At 40.1% G+C, this 19,916-nt stretch overlaps 4 protein-coding genes and 2 non-coding genes across 7 annotated transcripts; 3 read left to right on the top strand and 3 right to left on the bottom strand.

Annotated features, from left to right (window-relative positions):
* Nucleotides 1–2,759: 2,759 nt before the first annotated feature.
* LOC104821226 (glucan endo-1,3-beta-glucosidase 13-like) lies at nt 2,760–5,488 on the bottom strand. Of its 2 annotated transcripts, XM_010552032.2 has the most exons (4): nt 5,320–5,488; nt 4,064–5,224; nt 3,865–3,940; nt 2,760–3,143 (listed from the first exon to the last, which is right to left on the bottom strand). In XM_010552032.2, the coding sequence occupies exons 1-3, from the start codon at nt 5,378–5,380 to the stop codon at nt 3,909–3,911; spliced, it is 1,254 nt and encodes a 417-aa protein (XP_010550334.1). In that variant the 5' UTR covers nt 5,381–5,488; the 3' UTR covers nt 2,760–3,143; nt 3,865–3,908. The 2 variants fall into 2 exon arrangements, with proteins under 2 accessions (XP_010550334.1, XP_010550333.1); XM_010552031.2 differs by lacking the exon at nt 2,760–3,143 and having other exon boundaries at nt 3,709–3,940.
* On the top strand, nt 3,347–3,418 carry TRNAM-CAU. Its single transcript has one exon. It is a non-coding gene; the product is annotated as a tRNA-Met (tRNA).
* A 3,733-nt stretch (nt 5,489–9,221) lies between the features above and the next one.
* Nucleotides 9,222–13,357, top strand: LOC104821224 (formin-like protein 6). The gene is made up of 4 exons (XM_010552030.2): nt 9,222–10,808; nt 10,890–11,089; nt 11,338–11,579; nt 11,670–13,357. The coding sequence occupies exons 1-4, from the start codon at nt 9,316–9,318 to the stop codon at nt 12,465–12,467; spliced, it is 2,733 nt and encodes a 910-aa protein (XP_010550332.1). The 5' UTR covers nt 9,222–9,315; the 3' UTR covers nt 12,468–13,357.
* Nucleotides 13,358–13,548: 191 nt separating this feature from the next.
* Nucleotides 13,549–16,274, bottom strand: LOC104821223 (BTB/POZ and TAZ domain-containing protein 4). The gene is made up of 6 exons (XM_010552029.2): nt 16,050–16,274; nt 15,249–15,529; nt 14,785–14,915; nt 14,383–14,689; nt 13,986–14,299; nt 13,549–13,842 (listed from the first exon to the last, which is right to left on the bottom strand). Exons 2-6 carry the CDS (start codon nt 15,498–15,500, stop codon nt 13,704–13,706), a joined length of 1,143 nt encoding a protein of 380 aa, XP_010550331.1. The 5' UTR covers nt 15,501–15,529; nt 16,050–16,274; the 3' UTR covers nt 13,549–13,703.
* Nucleotides 16,275–16,800: 526 nt separating this feature from the next.
* TRNAV-AAC lies at nt 16,801–16,874 on the bottom strand. Its single transcript has one exon. It is a non-coding gene; the product is annotated as a tRNA-Val (tRNA).
* Nucleotides 16,875–17,263: 389 nt separating this feature from the next.
* LOC104821222 (mitochondrial outer membrane protein porin 2) lies at nt 17,264–19,676 on the top strand. The gene is made up of 6 exons (XM_010552028.2): nt 17,264–17,401; nt 17,573–17,640; nt 18,366–18,476; nt 18,577–18,663; nt 18,771–18,979; nt 19,065–19,676. The coding sequence occupies exons 1-6, from the start codon at nt 17,353–17,355 to the stop codon at nt 19,369–19,371; spliced, it is 831 nt and encodes a 276-aa protein (XP_010550330.1). The 5' UTR covers nt 17,264–17,352; the 3' UTR covers nt 19,372–19,676.
* Nucleotides 19,677–19,916: the final 240 nt, after the last annotated feature.

The following is a 19,916-nucleotide window of genomic DNA, read 5'->3' as shown; positions in this document are numbered from 1 at the left end:
TGGCAGCGAATCCTACGATTGGAAACAACTAACTTTACTAATAGTTCAGTTGTAGTTCGAGGTAGTCCCACGATTTTTTTCTAATCTATTATCATCTTTTCAAACTCATTTGTAAAATTCAAAACGCACTCACCATATTTATCGTGCGATATTTGTGCAATTTTTATAATGGACAAATGTTAAATCAAGTAACTATGTAATGTTTGTGATTTGACACGTACACATAAATCATTAATCAAACATATTAATAAATTAAAATAGATCTTGTTTAATTTTGTTAAATTGTTCCCTCTTATCATCTTCGAAAGCAATACTATTGAGAATTGTTTCTTTTATTCGTTTTGAAAGCATATGAAACTATTGTTAGCAAAAATCTAAACATTAGAAAGATTATGTGTCCATAATCAATTTTCAAATTAGAATCACTTACCTTCTACTATACTTTATGAGTTTCACTCAACGACACCTGGTATGATGATTCTTGAATAGCTCTAAATGCATTGTCAATTGATTTATTGAACACATACACATAATTAAACATATTGTCTAAAATATATACACATTCATCTTGTCCTCTTTCATGTCAACTCCAGTTCTCCGGCTAGCGGCAGTTCTTTGTCTCGCGGCTATGGTGGTTTTGATTCCCACCCACATTCTCTTCATCATTTCCACCCTCTGCATATTGTAGGTTTTCAATCGTTGTTCCTCTTCTTCAATTCTGAAGATCTCTTCGTCGGAGGAAGATGACACCGATGGTGGATTGGCTAGCGATTGAAGTTCTAGGACCAGCGGATAAGGCTCTCGGTTCGACTCCACTGATGGTGGTATCAGATCTTCTCGTGCCGACGCAAAGCGAAGCACGCGTGCGAATATCCGATACCACCGTCAATGGAGCCAGTCCCGGAGTTTCAGCCGCTAGCCAATCCACCATCGTCATCGTGTTCCTCTGACGAAGAGATCCGCACTGAAAGAATTGAAGAGGAAGAACAATGATTGCAAACGTACTACATGTAGAGGGTGGAAACATGTAGAGGGTGGAAATGTTGAAGAGAAGGTGGATGGAAATCAAAACCGCCAGAGCCACGAGACGGAGAACTGCCGCCATCTCTTAATCAAACATATTAATGAATTCAAATAAATCTTGTTCAATTTTGTTAAATTGTTCCCTCTTATCATCTTTGCGACCAATACCATTGAGAACTGTTTCTTTTATTCGTTTTGAAAACACATGAAACTATTGTTACCAAAATCTAGACAGATTATGTGTCCATAATCAATTTCCAAATTAAAATCACTTACCTTCTACTATATATTTACGAGCAATTCACTCAGCGACACCTGGTAAGATGATTCTCGAATAGCTCTGAATACATTGTCAATTTATTTGCTTTGTCCTAACATTATAGCTGGAAGTTCTTCACCTTATCTTAATAGGACATGAAAGCAAATAAAACACAAATTTATTGAACAAATACACATAATTAAACATATTATCTAAAATATATACACACTCCATTTAGTTTGAATTATAAACCATCCAACCTATAGAATATTATCATCTTCAGATAAACATGAATAAGATAATATATTTGTTCTAATTTATATTAGTATCGATGAACACACGTAACGAACATCAAATTAGTACATACAACGCGTGAATCTAACCAATATTGCAAGACATGTATAGTAATAATCTAAACACCGATGACAACACGAAGCTTGAGTGTGTATTTGAGAGCATAGATAATAGATAAGTTATTTTCAATTTGTATTCAAATTTTGTATTGTTTTGTTTGAAATTTTTAGGTTTTCATGAATCAATAATATTTAGGTCTTCGAAATATGTTAATCAAATTTGGAAAATATTATAAAGATATATAACAAATTTCATCACCAATTCTGAATTTGATAATTGAAGACCTAAATTCAATGTGAGATGAAATTTGCTAACAAATTTATTTTGTAATTTCTTTTAACCTAATAATCAAAATTTTTTTTAATTCGATATGCAAATATCACATAAATGAAAATTTATTGAATATGATCTTGTCAATATTTTGGTCAAGTGGACCTGATGTGCTCCGTTTTTTCTCATTTTAAATATGCCAAAATAAGATTTAGTATTTCATCTATTAACTAGTGTTTGTTTAGGTGAAAGTTTGTTTTTATATTTTATATTTAAGTTGAACCTTATATAATAAAATTTATTCCCTATGACCATATAAAGAAAAGTACTTCTCTTCTCCTTTGTCCGTATATAATATTATAGAAATATTTTTCAATTATCTTTAGGTTTTATATTAAATCCAATGTTTATAAAGTTTCTCAAACGATTATAAAGTTATATATAATAAATAGGGAAACGATTTCTCAATTTGATAATTGAATAAAAATTCAATGTGAAACGAAATTTGCTAAAAAATTTAAAAAATTATTTTGTTTTCGTCATTTACAAAAGATTTTTAAATACTTTTTATATCTTTATCTATTTTCTAGATAAAATATAACTAATCTTTTACTTTGATCAATTTTCTTTTAATTGAGTATGCAAGTATGATGAATCTCATAAATATAATTAATACAATATTGTTAGCCATGATTCATTGTTTTCTGCAAACAAAAAATTCTTTTAAGAAAATTAAGTGTATATATTATTTAAAATCGAGATATTTGCGGTCTGTTGTTATGTGAATTTATTTTATAGAGTGAAAAGTTGAGAGGTTTTACTTTTACGAGCGGAAGAATCGTGTTTAATCATCAAGGGTTTTCCATAACTAGACCAAATCAAACATAAGATGCGCAACAACTCAATTTCTTATACTTTAACGAACCCTCCTCCAAGATCAGTTTATAAGCGATGAACCGGACTCATCAGGTTCAAGTCATTACGCGTCTCCTCCCCAACCGGACCAGAGTCTCAATCCTCATCGGTCATCTGAACTACCGTTAAACCTGTTCGGCGGGAGAGAGGAGTTGTTTGGTGTGGCACGAGCCAGTTGGAAGAAGATGATTTGAACCACGACTTGGAAGCCGCTCGTTTTGAAAGGCGTACGTGAACACATGCCTCATGTGATAGTTTGCCGCAGTCCATTAACCGGCACATCGCTTAATTTCTTTTCGCTCTTGGTGACTCCATGATGTCGCTGCTTAATGAAAATGTTATGAACAACTAAGCTAGTGAGATTCAGTTAAGTTGGCTCGTTAACTTAAGTAGCAAGTAAAGAAAAAAAAAGTGCCTAGGGTTTTTTGTGAATAAATTGTGACAAAAAATTAAATCTCGAAGAACATTAATTGGTTGACGCATGGTCCAACAATGTTATAATTTATTTTAAATTAGATATAGCAAATCAGAGTGGCGCAGCGGAAGCGTGGTGGGCCCATAACCCACAGGTCCCTGGATCGAAACCAGGCTCTGATAAATTCAATGTGGCTTCCGAATATTTTTTCGATTCAATTTCTGCTCTGTGACGTGTCAATATAAGAATTGATCGACTATACGAATGGTTAATATTTTATTTAAATAAATCACATACATAGCAACCCACTAAAAATTATACGAAACAATGCTTATGGAATTTGTTATGGTAGTTAGAACTCGATTTTTTTAAATTCTTTTATACATAATATCCTTTGAAACCATATCATTAAGAAAACAAAATTCGTTTTATGATTGTCATTTTAAACCCTGAAAGATAAAATACTCACATATGTCTAAAAAAATATAATTTCATAGATGTTATTCTCAAGACTCCAGAAATTAAAATATGCAAGAATAAGAGATGCGGTGCGAATTCTAAGGATCATACAGCCCCGACTTAAAATATGCAAGAATTAGAGATTAGATCAAAACAACTAAATACTTGCATGATTATCTTCTTTATGCCTCCACTGCCTCTCATCAAGCAAGCTCAGCTCAGAACAAACCGGCAATGCAGATAACCTGCAACAAATATTCCCATTCTCAAATCAACAATCTTAATATAAGTCCCCACAGGTTTTATTTTATAGTTGAAGATCGCCGAGATCTCTGACAAAAAAAAAGGCCATGTTTTTTTAATCTTACTTGGGTCTGCAGTGATTAGCATGGCGGTGCCGCCGAAGGAGCAAGTGCTGCCGTTTCTCTTGGTTTTCTGCCAGTAACTGTTGAAGGCAAAAGAGGCATGAGCCACTGCCGTGTCAGGTCTGAAGCAGCTTCCATGGGGCCTTATCTCATCGCAGTCCGCTCCTCCTTCTCCGCACGCGAAATCCAACGCCTGCTGCAGGATCTCCTCCGCCACGCTCGGCTTCGCCACGCACCATAGCCCTTCCACCGCCTTCGCCGGCGGCGGCGTCACCGCGGCGGAGAAGTGCGGCGGTGTAGCGGCGGGGTAAGGAGGACCGCACGGCGGGAGGGAGTATCCTGGGGCTGATGAGAGCGGTGAGTTGAAGGCCTGAGGAGGAAGATCCGGCGGAAGTGCGGCGGCGGAGGATGGTGGCTGCGATGAAAATGGGGGATCGGAGTTTCTAGGGTTTGTGGGTACGGTGGCCGGAGCTGAGAATCCAATCGAGGAGCGGATGGGGGAGATTTCTGGTAATGGGGACGGTCTTGCAGGGAAAGGGTTTATGGTTTTGCTGCTGAAATCGACGAACGATCTAAGCTTTCTTCTGTTCATCATGGTTTCAGCATCTTCTGGTACAGGGTTTATGAAATTCACCTTGTTGAAGCCCAAAGACCGAAACTTTTTGGTGAAATGAAGCAAACCGAGTTGATCATCTGGTGAAGGGGGGAAATTCGGAGGTGGGGTTATGGTGAAAGTTGAGTTTATGGTTTGGAGAAAGAGAAGAAGGGGCTTGATCGCTTCCTCAAAAAAGACTTCGTTTGTGTTCAAGCACTGGTAAGAGAAACCAGAGGAGACTTTGATGTCTTTCTCCAGACCCCATCTGACAAGGGAATGGTAGATGTTCTTAAGGGAAGACAGAACCAGAGCAGAGCCGTGTTCTTGCTGGGCGGTCTGGCAAAAACCTCGGACAATGACAACAATGGTGGTGATTTTGGTGGAAGGGTAGCGAGACAGAACGTGGGTTCGCAACCATGTTTCAGCGGTGATAACACTAGAGGAGATCTCTGCAACGGTTTTGTCATCACTCACAGAAACAGCAAAAGCAAGATCATTGCTTTGAGGAAGTTCAAGGACTCTTTGATGGAGATTAAAGGCTCCAATGAATGATGATTCTTGACCAGCTCCTGCAGAAATGCCAGAGAATTAATTAAGCTTTTTTTTCCTTCTAATGATCTGTAGAGAGGGGAGAAACAGATCTTGTATTGCAATTTATGCTTACCTGTAAGACCCAGAAGGGAAATGAAGAAGAGAAGGCGAAGAAGAGGAGGAGGACATGCCATCACAGTGCCTTTCGAGAAGGTGGTGTGTACACAACCAAGTTACAGTTTGTCCTTTTGGTACTGAACATGAGGGAGGTGTTTATATATATAAATATATATATTTGTATTTAACGAAGCTTCATGCAGAATAATTGTATATTGACGCATGACAAAAAAAAAAACACCGTTGTGATCAATGCAGAAGCCAATTTGACTGCTGAGTCGTTAGCGACACGTGTCATAAAAAAAAGCGTATAGACCTCTTACGGGAAATCATGAAATGCCATCCCACTCCCCCACACCATGCCACATCTATTGATTAATTAAATATTGATTCAAATCACTTTGTTTTTATGAATATCATAACATTAAAATGTACATGTTATATATAAAACAATAACTGTGATATATATTGTTTTACTTCATACAGTCCTATTTTAAAAACATTATTAATCATTAGTTATTAGTTAACCAATCCAACGGCGCCGTTTCGGGATTCCAGTAAGAGGGCACGAAAGGCACAAAATGTCACGGGCCCCACAGGGACCGATATTCCGTGGGGTCCAGTCCATTTAGGTCTTTGTTCGGGCAAGCCGTCATAGCAGCTTTTTGGGCCTTGGCTAGGCCCATTTAACAAAAAAAAAATCGTCCCATTTCAAATGTCCACGCATAATGATATAATGATAATAATTCCACTCTAATCAATCGCTTAGTTAATTTCCTCTTGAACCCTTGGGATTCTTAAATCACTTTGGAGGTTTTGAATAATCCTGTCATGATTATAACAGTGATTTGTCCAACACTTTATCATGATTAGACCTCATTTATTAATTTTAATTAATTAGTGGTTTAACATAAACAGATACATAGTATTTTCCCTTTATGTATCTGTTACGGTCAAGATTTGGAACCCACAGACGTGACACAAGGCAAGCAATGGCCCATGCGACCGATGACTCTCTGTTCTTCCTTCAGCTATTTTGTTTTTACTACGAAACCATAATATATAATTATATATTTTGATTTCTTATAAAAAAAAAGGAAATAGTTCGCATTAAACCTTCAGGATATTTTTCATTTCTTGAAAAATAAAACTATTTATGAAAAGTTAAGCAGAAAACAAATTTTGATTAGATCACTCGTGGTACGGAAGCGTATCGTAACAAATTTCCGGAAAATGAAATATTCGGTACACAGTCGTCACGGGAAAGCCTTAATTCGTGGCTTTGCTTTCGGTGTTAGTTTGGTATCTGGAAAAATATGTGAATATATATATATATATATATATATATTATATATTTCCCGTAATATAATTGTTGCGAGGCTTTAACGTTTGCGTGGAATGGAAGAAAAGCAAATATAAATACAACTTTGTATGAAGAATATTTGTTTCTTGTTATTGACGATATAAATTCGTGTCTATTGTCGGAAGTTTTATGTTCTTCTTTTTAAACGTTGATCTCTATATCATATCATTTGTTTTCCATTTGTGTTTTTTAAAAGTGTAGATAAAAGGGTGAAATTGTAATTACCCTGAAAAATATAGATGGACAGCTAAATTAACCAAAAAGCAGGAAAACCAGAAAAGATAATAGAAAAGTGAAAAATAAAAATAAAAAGGAACAAAAGAGAGTAAAAAGAAAAGTGGTGAATGAAAATGCGATTGAGCGTGTGCTTTTGTCCCCTTGCATTGTGCAGTACACTGAAAGTCGGTGGATTCATAATCAGACTGAGACTGGGATAGAAAATCTGACCAAAATTTTATAAAATAATAATATTTAATCATATTAAAATTTAATTACCCAAAATTCATTAACTATAAATTAGAAATTTAAATCAAGGAAGTATAAATTAAACATTAATTTCCTCCTAATCAAAATTACTCCTATCTTGTATAATTTCAGAGATTAAGAAAACAAAAAAAAAAAGTAATCACTAAATCAAAAAGAGGAAAGGAAAAGCTTAAAAAGATATGAGCAAAAAAAAAAGCTAAAAAGAGAAGCTAACGTTCACCCTTCCACCTCACTTTATTCCAAAATTACACATACGGACTTCATTTAAAGCTTCTTTTTATTTTTTTAATAAATATATTATATATGAAGTCCATAGTATTTTTTGTTACGGTATCAAAGGAATAGTTTATATCGATATAGAAAATGAAATTTCACTGTTACAACATACGGCAGACTCCAGATTGAATTTATTTATTTGTATTTGCTATTTGGAACGTTTCAGAAGTGAATTTGAGATATCATATTTTCACGTGAAAACATGCGAATTACCTTTTTTTCTACAAAACAATGAAATTATCTTTTGGAGTGTGTGGTTTCAAATAACACTGTTGGTCCGCATCTTAATCTTCGGTGGTCCGGACCACACAGGATTGGCTTTCTGATTACAGAATCAGCCCAAGTGGCACTCGCAACTTCAACTAGGGTTGGACATTTATACCTGTTCAAAGATATATATTTTTTATATTTTAAATATATTTTTAAATTAAATAATATAATTTTATTAATATTTGGTTTATATTTATTTAAAAAATATATATTTTACGGGTACAGATATCTGTTGATACCTGTCTTTTAATCACAGATATCCGGTGTTAATGAGATAGAAAAATGAGACATTGTTTTCATAAAACGCGCGAAGAGGAAGACGAAAACGGATATCTCTAAAATCGCGGATATCTGACCCGTACCCGACCCTAACTTCAACACCACAATTTCTGTGCTTTATTCACACATATATATATATATATATATATATATATATAATTTGGGAGATGGTTGACTATTATAGTATAGTTTGGGCTCATTTTGCGTAGGTGGGTTAGAGAGATCAAACAAAACTAGGGTCCAGCCTGTCAAATTCAAAAGCATAAGATCGGAAATCGCGGATATCTGACCCGTACCCGACCCTAACTTCAACACCACAATTTCTGTGCTTTATTCACACATATATATATATATATATATATATATATATAATTTGGGAATATAAAAATAATTTGGGAAAACTCGTATAAAATGAAAAGTTGGCGATCGAATGGTTTGTGTCTGTCGTCTTTCACTTAGCCTCGATATCGACAACGGAAACTAAATTACGAGAATGAGCATCGCATTCTCTGTTAAACACGGCACAGGCATGGGCATGTCCGTCTTTTCACGTCGTGCTCCTTTTTTTTTTTTATATATGGTTGTGATTCCGTAGTCACTGGGCAAAGAATTTGGAATATATTTCGTGTCATTAACGTCGATAACGAAAGTTTTCGACACGAAATCGAATTGCGGTACAAAGACTTTCCACACACGTCTTGGTTTTCCATAATCTGTCGGATTTCTTGTTACAATTAAATATACATCTTCACACGCATTATTATTAAACTGTAAAAAATATATCGTTTTAAAATGATATAAATATGTAATTTTTATTCATTCGCAGTAAATCTTCAAAGCTGGCGACGAAGTTGTCGGTTACTATTCTTCGTGTCTTTTAGGAAACTGTTCACTGAATTTTGTGGTTCTTTCCTTCGCGCAGATATTTACACGTAATTCGATTCATTGAGTCAGAAATGACACCACATTGGTGACATAAAAGTTTAGTTATTTTCCACTTTTTTTATAATTATTTTAAAAATAAGTCAATATCAATAGCGCTAACCATCATGTGATTACCATGTGTATTTTTTGTTTTTTCTTAAAACTAAAAGAGAATTGCTGACGTCAGCTCATCGTCCAGATCTTGAAACCCACCGAAGAGCGAACCTTCGCTTCCCATATCTCTCTCTCTATCTCTCTCTCTCCATGTCCTGGCAATTTTTTTCCCGCATAAGACATAGAAAAAGAAAGGGAGAGAGAGAGAGAGAGGGGGGGGGGCACAAAAGAAGAAAATAGGGCGTAGAAGATGAATTTAGAGAGAGAGAAGATTTGTAAAACAGTTAATCGAGATTCGCCATGAGAGCTCCTCACTCCTGCTTCTTCGTCTTCCTCTCCCTCTTCTCTATCCTTATCTCGCCGTTATCCTTCCTCATTCCCGTATCTGGAGGCGGAGGGCCAATCCGATTCGATAGGGAATTTGCAGAGGTTCATCGGAGAATTCTGCATCAGCCGCTTTTTCCGGAGAGTTCTACTCCGCCGCCGGCTTCCGATTCGCCGCCATCTACTCCGGCTACTCCCGATATCCCTGATCAGCCTTTCTTCCCCGAGGTACCGTCCACGTCTTACCAGAGTCAGTCTCCTCCTTCTCCTCCGCCAGCTTCCGCTGCTGTCAATGGCGGATTGCCGATTCCGACAGCTACTCAACCAGCGAAACCGGGGAAGAAAGTCGCGATCGTCATATCCGTTGGAATTGTTACACTCGGTATGCTCTCTGCTCTGGCTTTCTTTTTGTACCGACACAAAGTGAAACACGCGAGCGAAACTCAGAAACTCGCCAATGGAGGCGTCGATGGCGGTTCGCACATGTTGCAGGAAGATACGAGACCACCTACGTCCAGTTTTCTCTATATTGGAACGGTTGAGCCGAATCGAGAGTCGTCTATTGTGACGAATGGCGAAAGCAACGGAACGGCCAATGTGTCACCGTATCGGAAGCTGAATTCGGCTAAAAGATCGGATCGGTATCGGCCGAGCCCGGAGCTTCATCCGCTTCCACCATTATCCAGGCCTCCACCGTCTGGTGATTCACCGTCAGTGTTGTCTCCATCTCCGTCACATTCATCTTCCGACGAGCAGAGCCGCGACGCGGCATTTTATACGCCGCACAAATCTACGATCAGCAGCGAGGATGGTTTCTACACGCCGTTTGTTCGTTCCGCCGATAGCACCAACCATTCCACCGGCTCGGTTCCTCACTCGAAGAGAACATCTCCGAGGTCGAGGTTTGCAACAGGAGGCGCGACGGCCGGAACGAAGGCTTCATCCTCGCCGGAGATGAAACACGTCATCATTCCATCGATAAAGCAGAAACAGCCACCGCCGCCGCCACCGCAACGGGGGTCGGAAAATAAGCGCCAGGAGCTTACCTATTCATCGAACCGGCCTAAGTTTTCGTCTCCACCTCCGCCACCAAATAGGGCGGCGCTTCAGGCAATAAACACAGATCAAGCCCTTCCTCCGCCTCGGGCGCCTCCACCTCCGCCGCCGCCGCCGCCTCCCCCTCTTCACAAGCAGACGGAAGACTTCCAGATACAGCGTAGGCCGAGCGGTTCCGAAGTAACCACTTCTACAACGTCAAATGAACCTCTGAAGAAACAGGAATTCAGGACTCCGAGTCCCAAATCCAAGCCAGAAGAGGTTAATAGCAGATCAGGTGGTTCATCCGAAAAGACGGGAGATGCGGAAACTGATTCAGGTAGGCCGAAGTTGAAGCCTCTCCATTGGGACAAAGTGCGTGCGAGCTCGGATCGCGCGACTGTTTGGGACCAGATCAAGTCGAGTTCATTTCAGTGAGTATCACTGCTTTCTATACCATGCGCTTGAATTGTGGTTGTTTTTGAACGGTGATCACATCTCACGGTGTGATACAGGTTGAACGAGGATAGGATGGAACATTTATTTGGTTGCAATACGAAAAAACCAGCCCCAAATGAAAGCGTGAGAAGGTCGGTGCTACCTCCAGTGGAGAATGAGAACAGAGTATTGGATCCGAAGAAGTCACAGAACATTGCTATTCTTCTTAGAGCACTGAATGTAACGCGGGAAGAGGTGTTCGAAGCCCTGTTGGATGGTATGTGACAGTCTCTCTTTCGGTTTGTCATCGGGCATAACATTGCATTTGCGAATTTGTCACGTTGATTAAACAACGAATGGCAAGTTCCCAGCGAATCTTAAAAATATCCAATTGGATAAAGCTTTCGTTGCCCCGAGAATTCTGCAAATATCTTCTTGCGCGAAGAGCCACACCCGAAATATGTCATTGGACTTCTAATTTATGTCTCAGCTTGTTGCTTGATTAAACCTGTGATGCTGTAACAGGTAATCCCGATAGCTTAGGTGCGGAGCTTCTGGAAACACTGGTGAAGATGGGTCCAACCAAAGAGGAAGAGATAAAACTTCGAGAGTACTCTGGTGATGACTTGAAACTCGGGACAGCTGAAAAGTTTCTTAAAACCATTCTCGATATACCTTTCGCCTTCAAAAGGGTCGAAGCAATGTTGTATAGAGCCAACTTTGATGCAGAAGTTAAATATCTGAGGAACTCATTCCAGACACTAGAGGTACTCCTCAAATTCCAACTTCCCTCCAGGCAAGAGTTTTGTCAACTTTAACTACATCTCTTTTTGTTCTGTGTAATTAATGCTTTCCAGGATGCAAGCAAAGAACTAAAGAACAGCAGGCTGTTCCTCAAACTACTGGAGGCTGTTCTAAGGACAGGGAACAGAATGAATGTGGGAACTAATCGTGGAGATGCCAAGGCATTCAAACTTGATACTCTTTTGAAACTCGTGGACATAAAGGGTACTGACGGGAAGACCACGTTGCTCCACTTTGTGGTCCAAGAGATCACTAGATCCGAAGGCATGCCTTCGGACTCTACAAACGGGAACTGTCAGAGCGAAGAGTCACAACCGGAAGAAGGCGATTTGAAAAAGCAAGGGCTTCAAGTAGTGGCAGGACTCAGTAGAGATCTTGGCAACGTGAAAAGGGCAGCCGGGATGGACTTTGACGTTCTGAGCAGTTACGTTTCCAAACTCGAGATGGGTCTGGATAAGGTTCGATCTGTTCTGCAACACGAGAAGCCAGAAACGAAACAGGGGAAGTTCTTCGATTCAATGAAGGCGTTCCTCAAAGAAGCAGGGGAAGAGATGGGTATGGTCAAGGAAAATGAAAGGAAGGCGTTAAGGCGGGTGAAGGATGTGACAGAGTACTTCCACGGGGATGCGGGGAAGGAGGAATCTCATCCACTGAGGATCTTCATGGTGGTAAGGGATTTCCTCGGAATACTCGACAATGTTTGTAAAGAAGTGAAGACGATACAGGAGAGAACGGTGATGGGTTCGGCTAGATCCTTCCGGATCTCAGCCACAGCTTCATTGCCAGTCCTTGGCAGGTACAACGGTAGACACGAGACAAGCTCAGACGAAGATCATAGCTTGTCTCCATGAGGTTTATCGGCATGGGGATGGGAAGGTCAGGAAGGAGAACATCTTTCTCGGCAATCAATCGTATACCATTGGGGCTCGGACAGCAAGTAGACTGTCTGTACAGGATTTTTTTTTTTACAGCGAGAAGGAGGATCTACACGAAATGGACCGGCAAAAGCAGAATAGGGAGCATATAGAGTTTTAGGAAGTCAGAGCTGATTCCCGGGTAAAGGAGGGAGTGTGTGATCGATCAGGTTTTGTTGCCGTGACGCGGAATGCGGTTAGTGATATGTCTTTTTTTTCCCCCGAGCGACCGAAAGAATAAGGGAAACCTCTCTCTTTTTTTCCACATTTATAATAATAATATGTTATATGAAGGGTAATTTTGTTTCGGATGGGTTATTGCCATAGAAACGGAGAATCCTTCTTGTTTGGTAACTGACTTTACTGTCAACTGAAAAAAGGTGGTGATATCGGATTCACGTTGCTGCTTTCGGCGGTATAAACATCTGGCTGAAGAGTTCTTTCCTCGGAGACTCAGAAACGATACAAAATGAGTGCCTAACAGTTTGGTCGTCTTATACAAAAACAAGTGAAGGTGTTTGGATTAGTAGGTGTGATTTTGGTGGGAAAAGAGATAAGGATTATCTCGAATGGCAACCGCAGAATGCGGGGGAGAACGTGAAAGGGGATGGGTGGGTGGCATCTAGGGCATACGACAATGCCACTCAATGAAACCCTTGGATGCTTCGGATTTGTATTCGGTATGTGTTTTGTCCTTCTACCACCCAAAAGCCAAAAACATGTGACGACTTCACTTTCTTGTACGCTTTCCTCCTCCCCCCTTTTTCTTTGGGTTCTCTTCTCCTTCACCCCCACCGCCGTATTTTCTTATCGAAAAATTTCTTATCTTTTTTCGATTGGTTTTTACATAAAAGAAGATTGGATTTGTTTTAGCACAGAAAACTACATGGATTAATTGCAGTTTCTGTCGTGATATTGTTACCTCCTAATTGGGAGAGGCCCAGTAGGATCCACGCGCGACTGCGGGTCAACCTTCATCGACTAACCAAACACAAAAGACTAGAAAGAACATCAAGGGGGGAAAAAATCAAAAGAGCCAAAAGATTCGTCGTTCCATTTATTTAGCGATGGTTACATTCGGGGGGATCACAAGAAAAGCTTTAAAAAAACCAGCCGATTCTTGGGTGGAACAACGATTGCAGAGTGATTTTTTCTTTTTGTGCGAGTTGATGATCATGGAGAGGAGGATGAGGGTAACGACAAAAAGAAAGGAGAACATCCGAACCTCTTGCTTCCCAACACGTTCTTAACCAGCAGTTTCCACCTTCCCTCCTCTTTCTTGCTCTGCTTCTCTTTCCTCTCCTTGAAGTTCCTGTCCACCCCCACCCGAATTAACAACACACAATCACATATCTCTTTAACACAAATCTACATCATATGAACCCATCATTTTTCATATCCGAATCAGAATCCAATGGTACGGATAAGAAGGTAAAGGATGGACGGTTGGTGTACCTGCAGAGAGGAACACAGCATCGATTGGAATCGGCGCATAGACGGGAATGAAGCTCGAGAAGTTGCCACATCCTCTTGCAATGGACGCAGCCTCCGGGCACTCTCAGGCTACACCCCGCGAAATGCCGAATTAGGGTTTCCAATCCCTTGCAAGCTTCATACCCGCACGGTGCCTCGTTCTCTTTCAAGTCCTTCCCCTGCGGCCCTATCGTCCTGCACCCATCCCTGCATATATGCACCAGCGCTTCCATCGCCTCGTACAGTTGGGCGTACACCTTCTGCTCCTTCGCTTTCCTCATCCCCTCCTTTCTTCTCTGCACATTTGTTTGAAATGCTTCATCAAAAACATGAGAAATTTGAGACGAAAGGAGACTGTGAAAGAAAAAAAAATGCATACGTTTTCCCCGTGGATCATCGAATCTGAGAGTTCTTTCTCGAGAAACGGATGGCTTTTCTTCATAGCCTTCCATGCTTCTGAAGCATAAACTTTCTTGAAGTTCTTCAAGATCATACGGTGAGAAACGACGCTGAGGCGGGGGACGTCACATAGCAGTGAAAGCTGGAACACGTCTACTACATTCTCTGTGGTGAGCAACCCTTGTTCCAGATGCCATTCACACAGCTGTTTCAGCTGAGGGACGACATACACGTGCGACATCACTAACAAATGCATCACAAACTCGTTCATGTCTTCTTTCTCGTAACTACAAATGAAAGCCGGGTTAATCAGGCCCATATATAACCAGAAATACCAGGGAAAAAAAAACAGGGCAGAAGAAACAGGAAGACCAATCTATACCAGGAAGAGTAGAGGAAGCGGATAAAAGCCCGGACAGCATCTTGAGGGACACCACGGATTGCAATTGATTGCCAATAGCCATGTCTTTTGGCTTGCTTCAACATGCCTTTAATTACAGGAGAGGCGGTTCCCTGTGATCGTCGATAAACCAAATGAATAGTTTGTCTTTACAAGAGATACAAGGGCAAATAGAACACATCAACTAAAAAGAGAGGGGTAAGGATTCAGATGAAGAATAACTAGAAAATCCAAAACAGCAACCTTTAATTTTCGCTGTGACAAGCCGAATCAACAAACTTACATATCAATCATGCATCTACATTTAGTATTCTCAACTTTTCTTGTCGAGTTCCAATTCTCAAATGTGGTTCAGTCGGCATCCTCCCACAGGTTCTAAGCACATTAATTGTGCAATTGTACACAAGAATGACTTTCTACGTCAAATGAAGCCTAAAAGAGCTTACAATGATATCGGCATGAGCATAGACGATGCTACCATTATCTGTATGAATCACGACATCGGCTTTACAACTCTCGTTGAAAAGACGATCCCACATAGCTCTTGTCGCTGTTGAAACACAGCAACGCCCTAATTGATTTGGTGGTTCCACCCGGAACCTTTTCTGGTAGCCACCGCTTTTCCATGGAGCGGGTGGAGGAGGTGGCACAGATTCGGCAGCTTTGACTTGGTGATGTTCACTGCAAGCAGTCACCATTTTTGCACCTTGGTTTCTTATCTTCCCTCCTACAGGAGTCAAATAACAATGATAATTGCAGGCTAATGGCTATAACAGATTACATAATCAAAATTTTCGTTGTCCCTTCGGAAATTCCAACAGACCATATCATAATTTGTCATTTGCCTATGAACACTACCATGATATCAAACCCAGATCCGAGTTCAACCAGTCTACAGTTACTAGATTTATTAAGAATCATTTGATTCAGGAAACAAATTTCAGCAAATCGCAAAAGTGATTAGAGATCTCATGTCAGAATAAACAAATCGATAGTAGAGACATCAACAAGCTGAAAACCCACACAACTCATTGCACATATCAGGATCCCCACAGAACACAAGCTTTATTCCACGAAATCAGGAAATTCTGTCAAAACGGTAACCAAAAATTCTAAGTCGTAATCGCCAAATCAAAACAACCGACCGACAATCACAAACGATCCGAAACTCGGATATGATTGCCACAACGTTAAATCTACAGAAAATGAAAGAGAAAAAAATCGACGATCCAGTTTCACCGACATACCTTCACCACGTTCCAGAATCTGGATTTATCGGATCAAACGAACACAAAGAGGCGTCGAGTAGCGATACACACACCGATCATTCACCTTTAGGCAGAGAGAGAGAGATAATACCAGAGGAGAGGTCGAGAGAGAGAGGTCTGCTCCTTGGCCGAGCGGGCGGGAGAGAGAACGCAAGAGAGAATCTCTCCCTCTGGATACTCGCAAAGGAAACGAGAATTGATTTTCCAGATTTTCCTTCTTTTCTCGTTAGATATTTTTAAAGAGAGAATTAAAAAGCATAGTGGGGCCAGGGCGCGTGGGACACGGACATGACATCGACGGTTGAGGATCCACGCGCCGGTCGGATATACACAAATAGACGGCAGAGGACCCATCCATTTTGCATGCGAGAGCGCCAGCCAGGTCGTCGTGTTCTGTCGTTCGACACCTCACATCTTAGCTGTCTTTTGTCCTTTTTCTCTTCGCTACGCGACGTCCACAGACATTTGTGCATACGAATTGAAAGTCTATAAAATTCGTGTCATTTTTTCGTAAGACTGTAATTACAAAACTTGCAAACAGTAAATCTCTACCTATTGGACCGTCAAAAGGCTTAACGGTGGTTATGGGCCGTCGTATTCTCTTTAAAATGGGCTCAAATAGCAAAAAAATGTTAATAAGGTTTCTTCGGCTCTTTTGAAATATATTGGCCTTTTTTTGTTTCGCACTGCATACAAAAAATTCCAACTTAAAAAACAAAATTACTCATTATGGCGTCGCCCGGACTCGAACCGGAGACCTTCAGTGTGTTAGACTGACGTGATAACCAACTACACCACGACACCTTGTTCGAAGAGCAGAGTCTTATTTATTAGACATTAAAACCTATTATTTAACCGCACCGGTTTTCTTGTCTACCGGACTGGACCCTACAAAATCTATTACTTTAAACCGGTCCGGTCCGTCTTGTAACGTGGGAAAGAATTTTCCAGCCTAGTTTTGCGGTATTCATGCGCATCATATTATACCACTATCTGAATAAAATCGTTATTTGATTCCCCCAATGGGTTCAACAGACTATTTTCGTAATTGATTTTGCTGAACGATCATACGACGGTGACCCCAATCAACGGTTGAGAGTAGTCCTGTCACCCTTTAAAGGTCACAAGCAGTAATTATAGCAAATCATTTGCCATTTATTAAAGCTCGTCTACCACAAAAAAAATTAAAATTAAAACCGATTCTCATTTCTCTTCTTCGCCGCTCTCTCCCTCTCTCTCTCTCTCTCGTTTCTCGGATCTTTATCTTTCTATCCGATCGACTATGGCCAAGGGACCTGGACTCTTCGCCGATATCGGCAAAAAAGCCAGAGGTAATTCATCTTATGTTCCTTTTCTGTTCTCACGCTGTAATCGTTGCGATTTTCGGCGGAAATTGCGCTGTTGTCGCTTGTACATACGTACAGATACGTATATCTTGCTGCTTGTGTATCTATATGCAATGTTGAGCTGATTTCCTTGATTTGTGTGTTACCGCGTGTTAGATCTGCTGACGAAGGACTATAATTCTGATCAGAAATTCAGCGTTTCCACTTACAGTGCCTCGGGAGTGGTACGTATTTCATCGATGTATCCATTTCCTGTTTAATGGCTGGATTTGGAATCTGGCTTATGTTTTTATGTCTCGCTTCTGTTATAGATTTGCCTTTGACCGTGAACCCTTGTGTTCGAGACTGACTAATCCTTGCGGATTGGCAGTCGTAGTCGTATTGAATCGCTTTCAATCAGATCCCTAGTTCCAAATGATAAGTCGGATAGATCTCATCTTTGTTAGGATTGGTTTCATGGATTGCTCGATTATATCGTGGTCTGCTGTGTAGCAAACAGAGAGCTAGATTTCTTGTACAGAGCTAACATCTCTTGTTGTTTCGTTGATGTTGGGTACATGTTTTGAGAGGGTGACTTTATATGATACATTCCTCAGTCTATCCTGTTAGCATCCACCCTTATTGCTTGTAGTTTTTTAATCTCTATTACGTTAGCCAGTTGTTACAGACTTACAGTAGGCATAATATTCTGACAAAGTTGTGATGTCAGTTGAAGCTAATTATGGGTTCCTTGGTTGCAAATGTTGCATATCGGACCCGTTCTATTCATTATTTTTTTGCTTCATAAGCCAAGGGTAATGGATCTATAGAATGTGAAGGGGTTATCTTTCAACTTCATTACTAAACTTAATTCAGTGTTAAAAAATAAGAGCCTTGGTGGAATGAATGTTTTCCCTCAAAATCGTGGCACTGTGATGGTGCTTCCTAACCTTTTTCTTCTGTTGTTTAGGCCCTTACATCAACTGCACTCAAGAAAGGAGGACTCCACGCTGCTGATGTTGCTACTCAGTACAAGTACAAGAACACCTTGTTCGATGTCAAAATCGATACTGAATCAAATGTGAGTTAATCTATCTGATGAACAAAATCTCTCTTGGAAGGTCGTGCTAGCTTGTACAAAACAACTCTGATAACTTTTCTGTTTTTATTTTGGGGGGCAGATCTCCACAACCATCACATTCACTGAGGTCCTTCCATCCACGAAAGCCATCGCCTCCTTCAAAGTGCCTGATTACAACTCTGGCAAGGTTTGAACAGAGAGGATCATTTTCAAACCCTTTTGATAATAATAACCCTTCAATGATTTTAAAAAACCCTCCCTTCTAATAACTCGCTTTTTTTTTTTTTTTTCCAGCTGGAGGTTCAATACTTCCATGATCATGCAACTCTCACCGCTGTTGCAGCTCTTAAGCAAAACCCTCTAATCGACGTAACAGCTACTCTCGGTACACCGACCATTGCATTCGGTGCAGAAGCCGGATACGACACTGCTTCCAAAACTTTCACCAAGTACAATGCTGGGATCAGTGTGACAAAACCGGACGCTTGTGCCTCCATTATACTGTAAGCCCATTTTTTTATTCAGATCTCTTGGAGAACGAACTAATTCTCAGGTCTCTCCATCTATAATCTGAAATTTCCATTTCAGGGGAGACAAGGGAGACTCGATAAAGGCATCATACCTGCATCATGTAGACGAGGCGAAGAGAAGTGCGGCAGTGGGGGAAGTGTATAGGAAATTCTCAACGAACGAGAACACGGTAACAGTGGGTGGATTATACGCAGTGGATCATTTGACGACCGTGAAAGCAAAGCTTAACAACCACGGTAAGCTCGGGGCACTTATCCAGCACGAGGTTGTGCCCAAATCGCTAGTGACCGTATCTGGTGAGATCGACACTAAGGCTCTGGACAAGTATCCGAGGTTCGGTCTCTCCTTAGCTCTGAAACCTTGAGTGAGAGAGAGAACACGCGATGGACTTTGGTCTGAACTCTGAAGCTTTTTCACTTCATGAATCTCATCATCATCGTTTCTACGGCGGCTTCTTTTGGGGATTTGCGTTTTCCAAATAATCATCTCCGCAGGCAAACAAACTGACGGTTTATTATTTCTTTTTTAAGACCGTTTTTGTTTTTTTTTTTGGCTGTTAATCCCAAGGATTTTACCAATTTTTCGCAATATCGGCACCCTCATTCTCTAACCTGAACATGTCAAATTTCGGTACATTCCGACCACGGCAGTTTATTGGGGGTTTGATTATATTTGAATCGATTCACTTATCTTGGATTTAAAAAGTCTATAACCACTTGATTTTTATATTTAATTATTCAATCTTTGAATTCGAATTATAAATTCGATTGAATTTCAATTATTACTAATGAAACTATTTAATCAAAGAAATTTTGGTTTTTTCAATTCGTTCTGATTCTGATTTGATTTGGTAATGTCTGTCTATATGTTATTCGATAACCAAATTGAACCAACACTAATTTCGTTTCG

This window comes from Tarenaya hassleriana, unplaced genomic scaffold, assembly GCF_000463585.1.
Source record: "Tarenaya hassleriana unplaced genomic scaffold, ASM46358v1 Cleome33, whole genome shotgun sequence".
Classification (NCBI taxonomy): Eukaryota; Viridiplantae; Streptophyta; class Magnoliopsida; order Brassicales; family Cleomaceae; genus Tarenaya; species Tarenaya hassleriana.
This window is presented reverse-complemented; position numbering and strand designations above follow the sequence as displayed.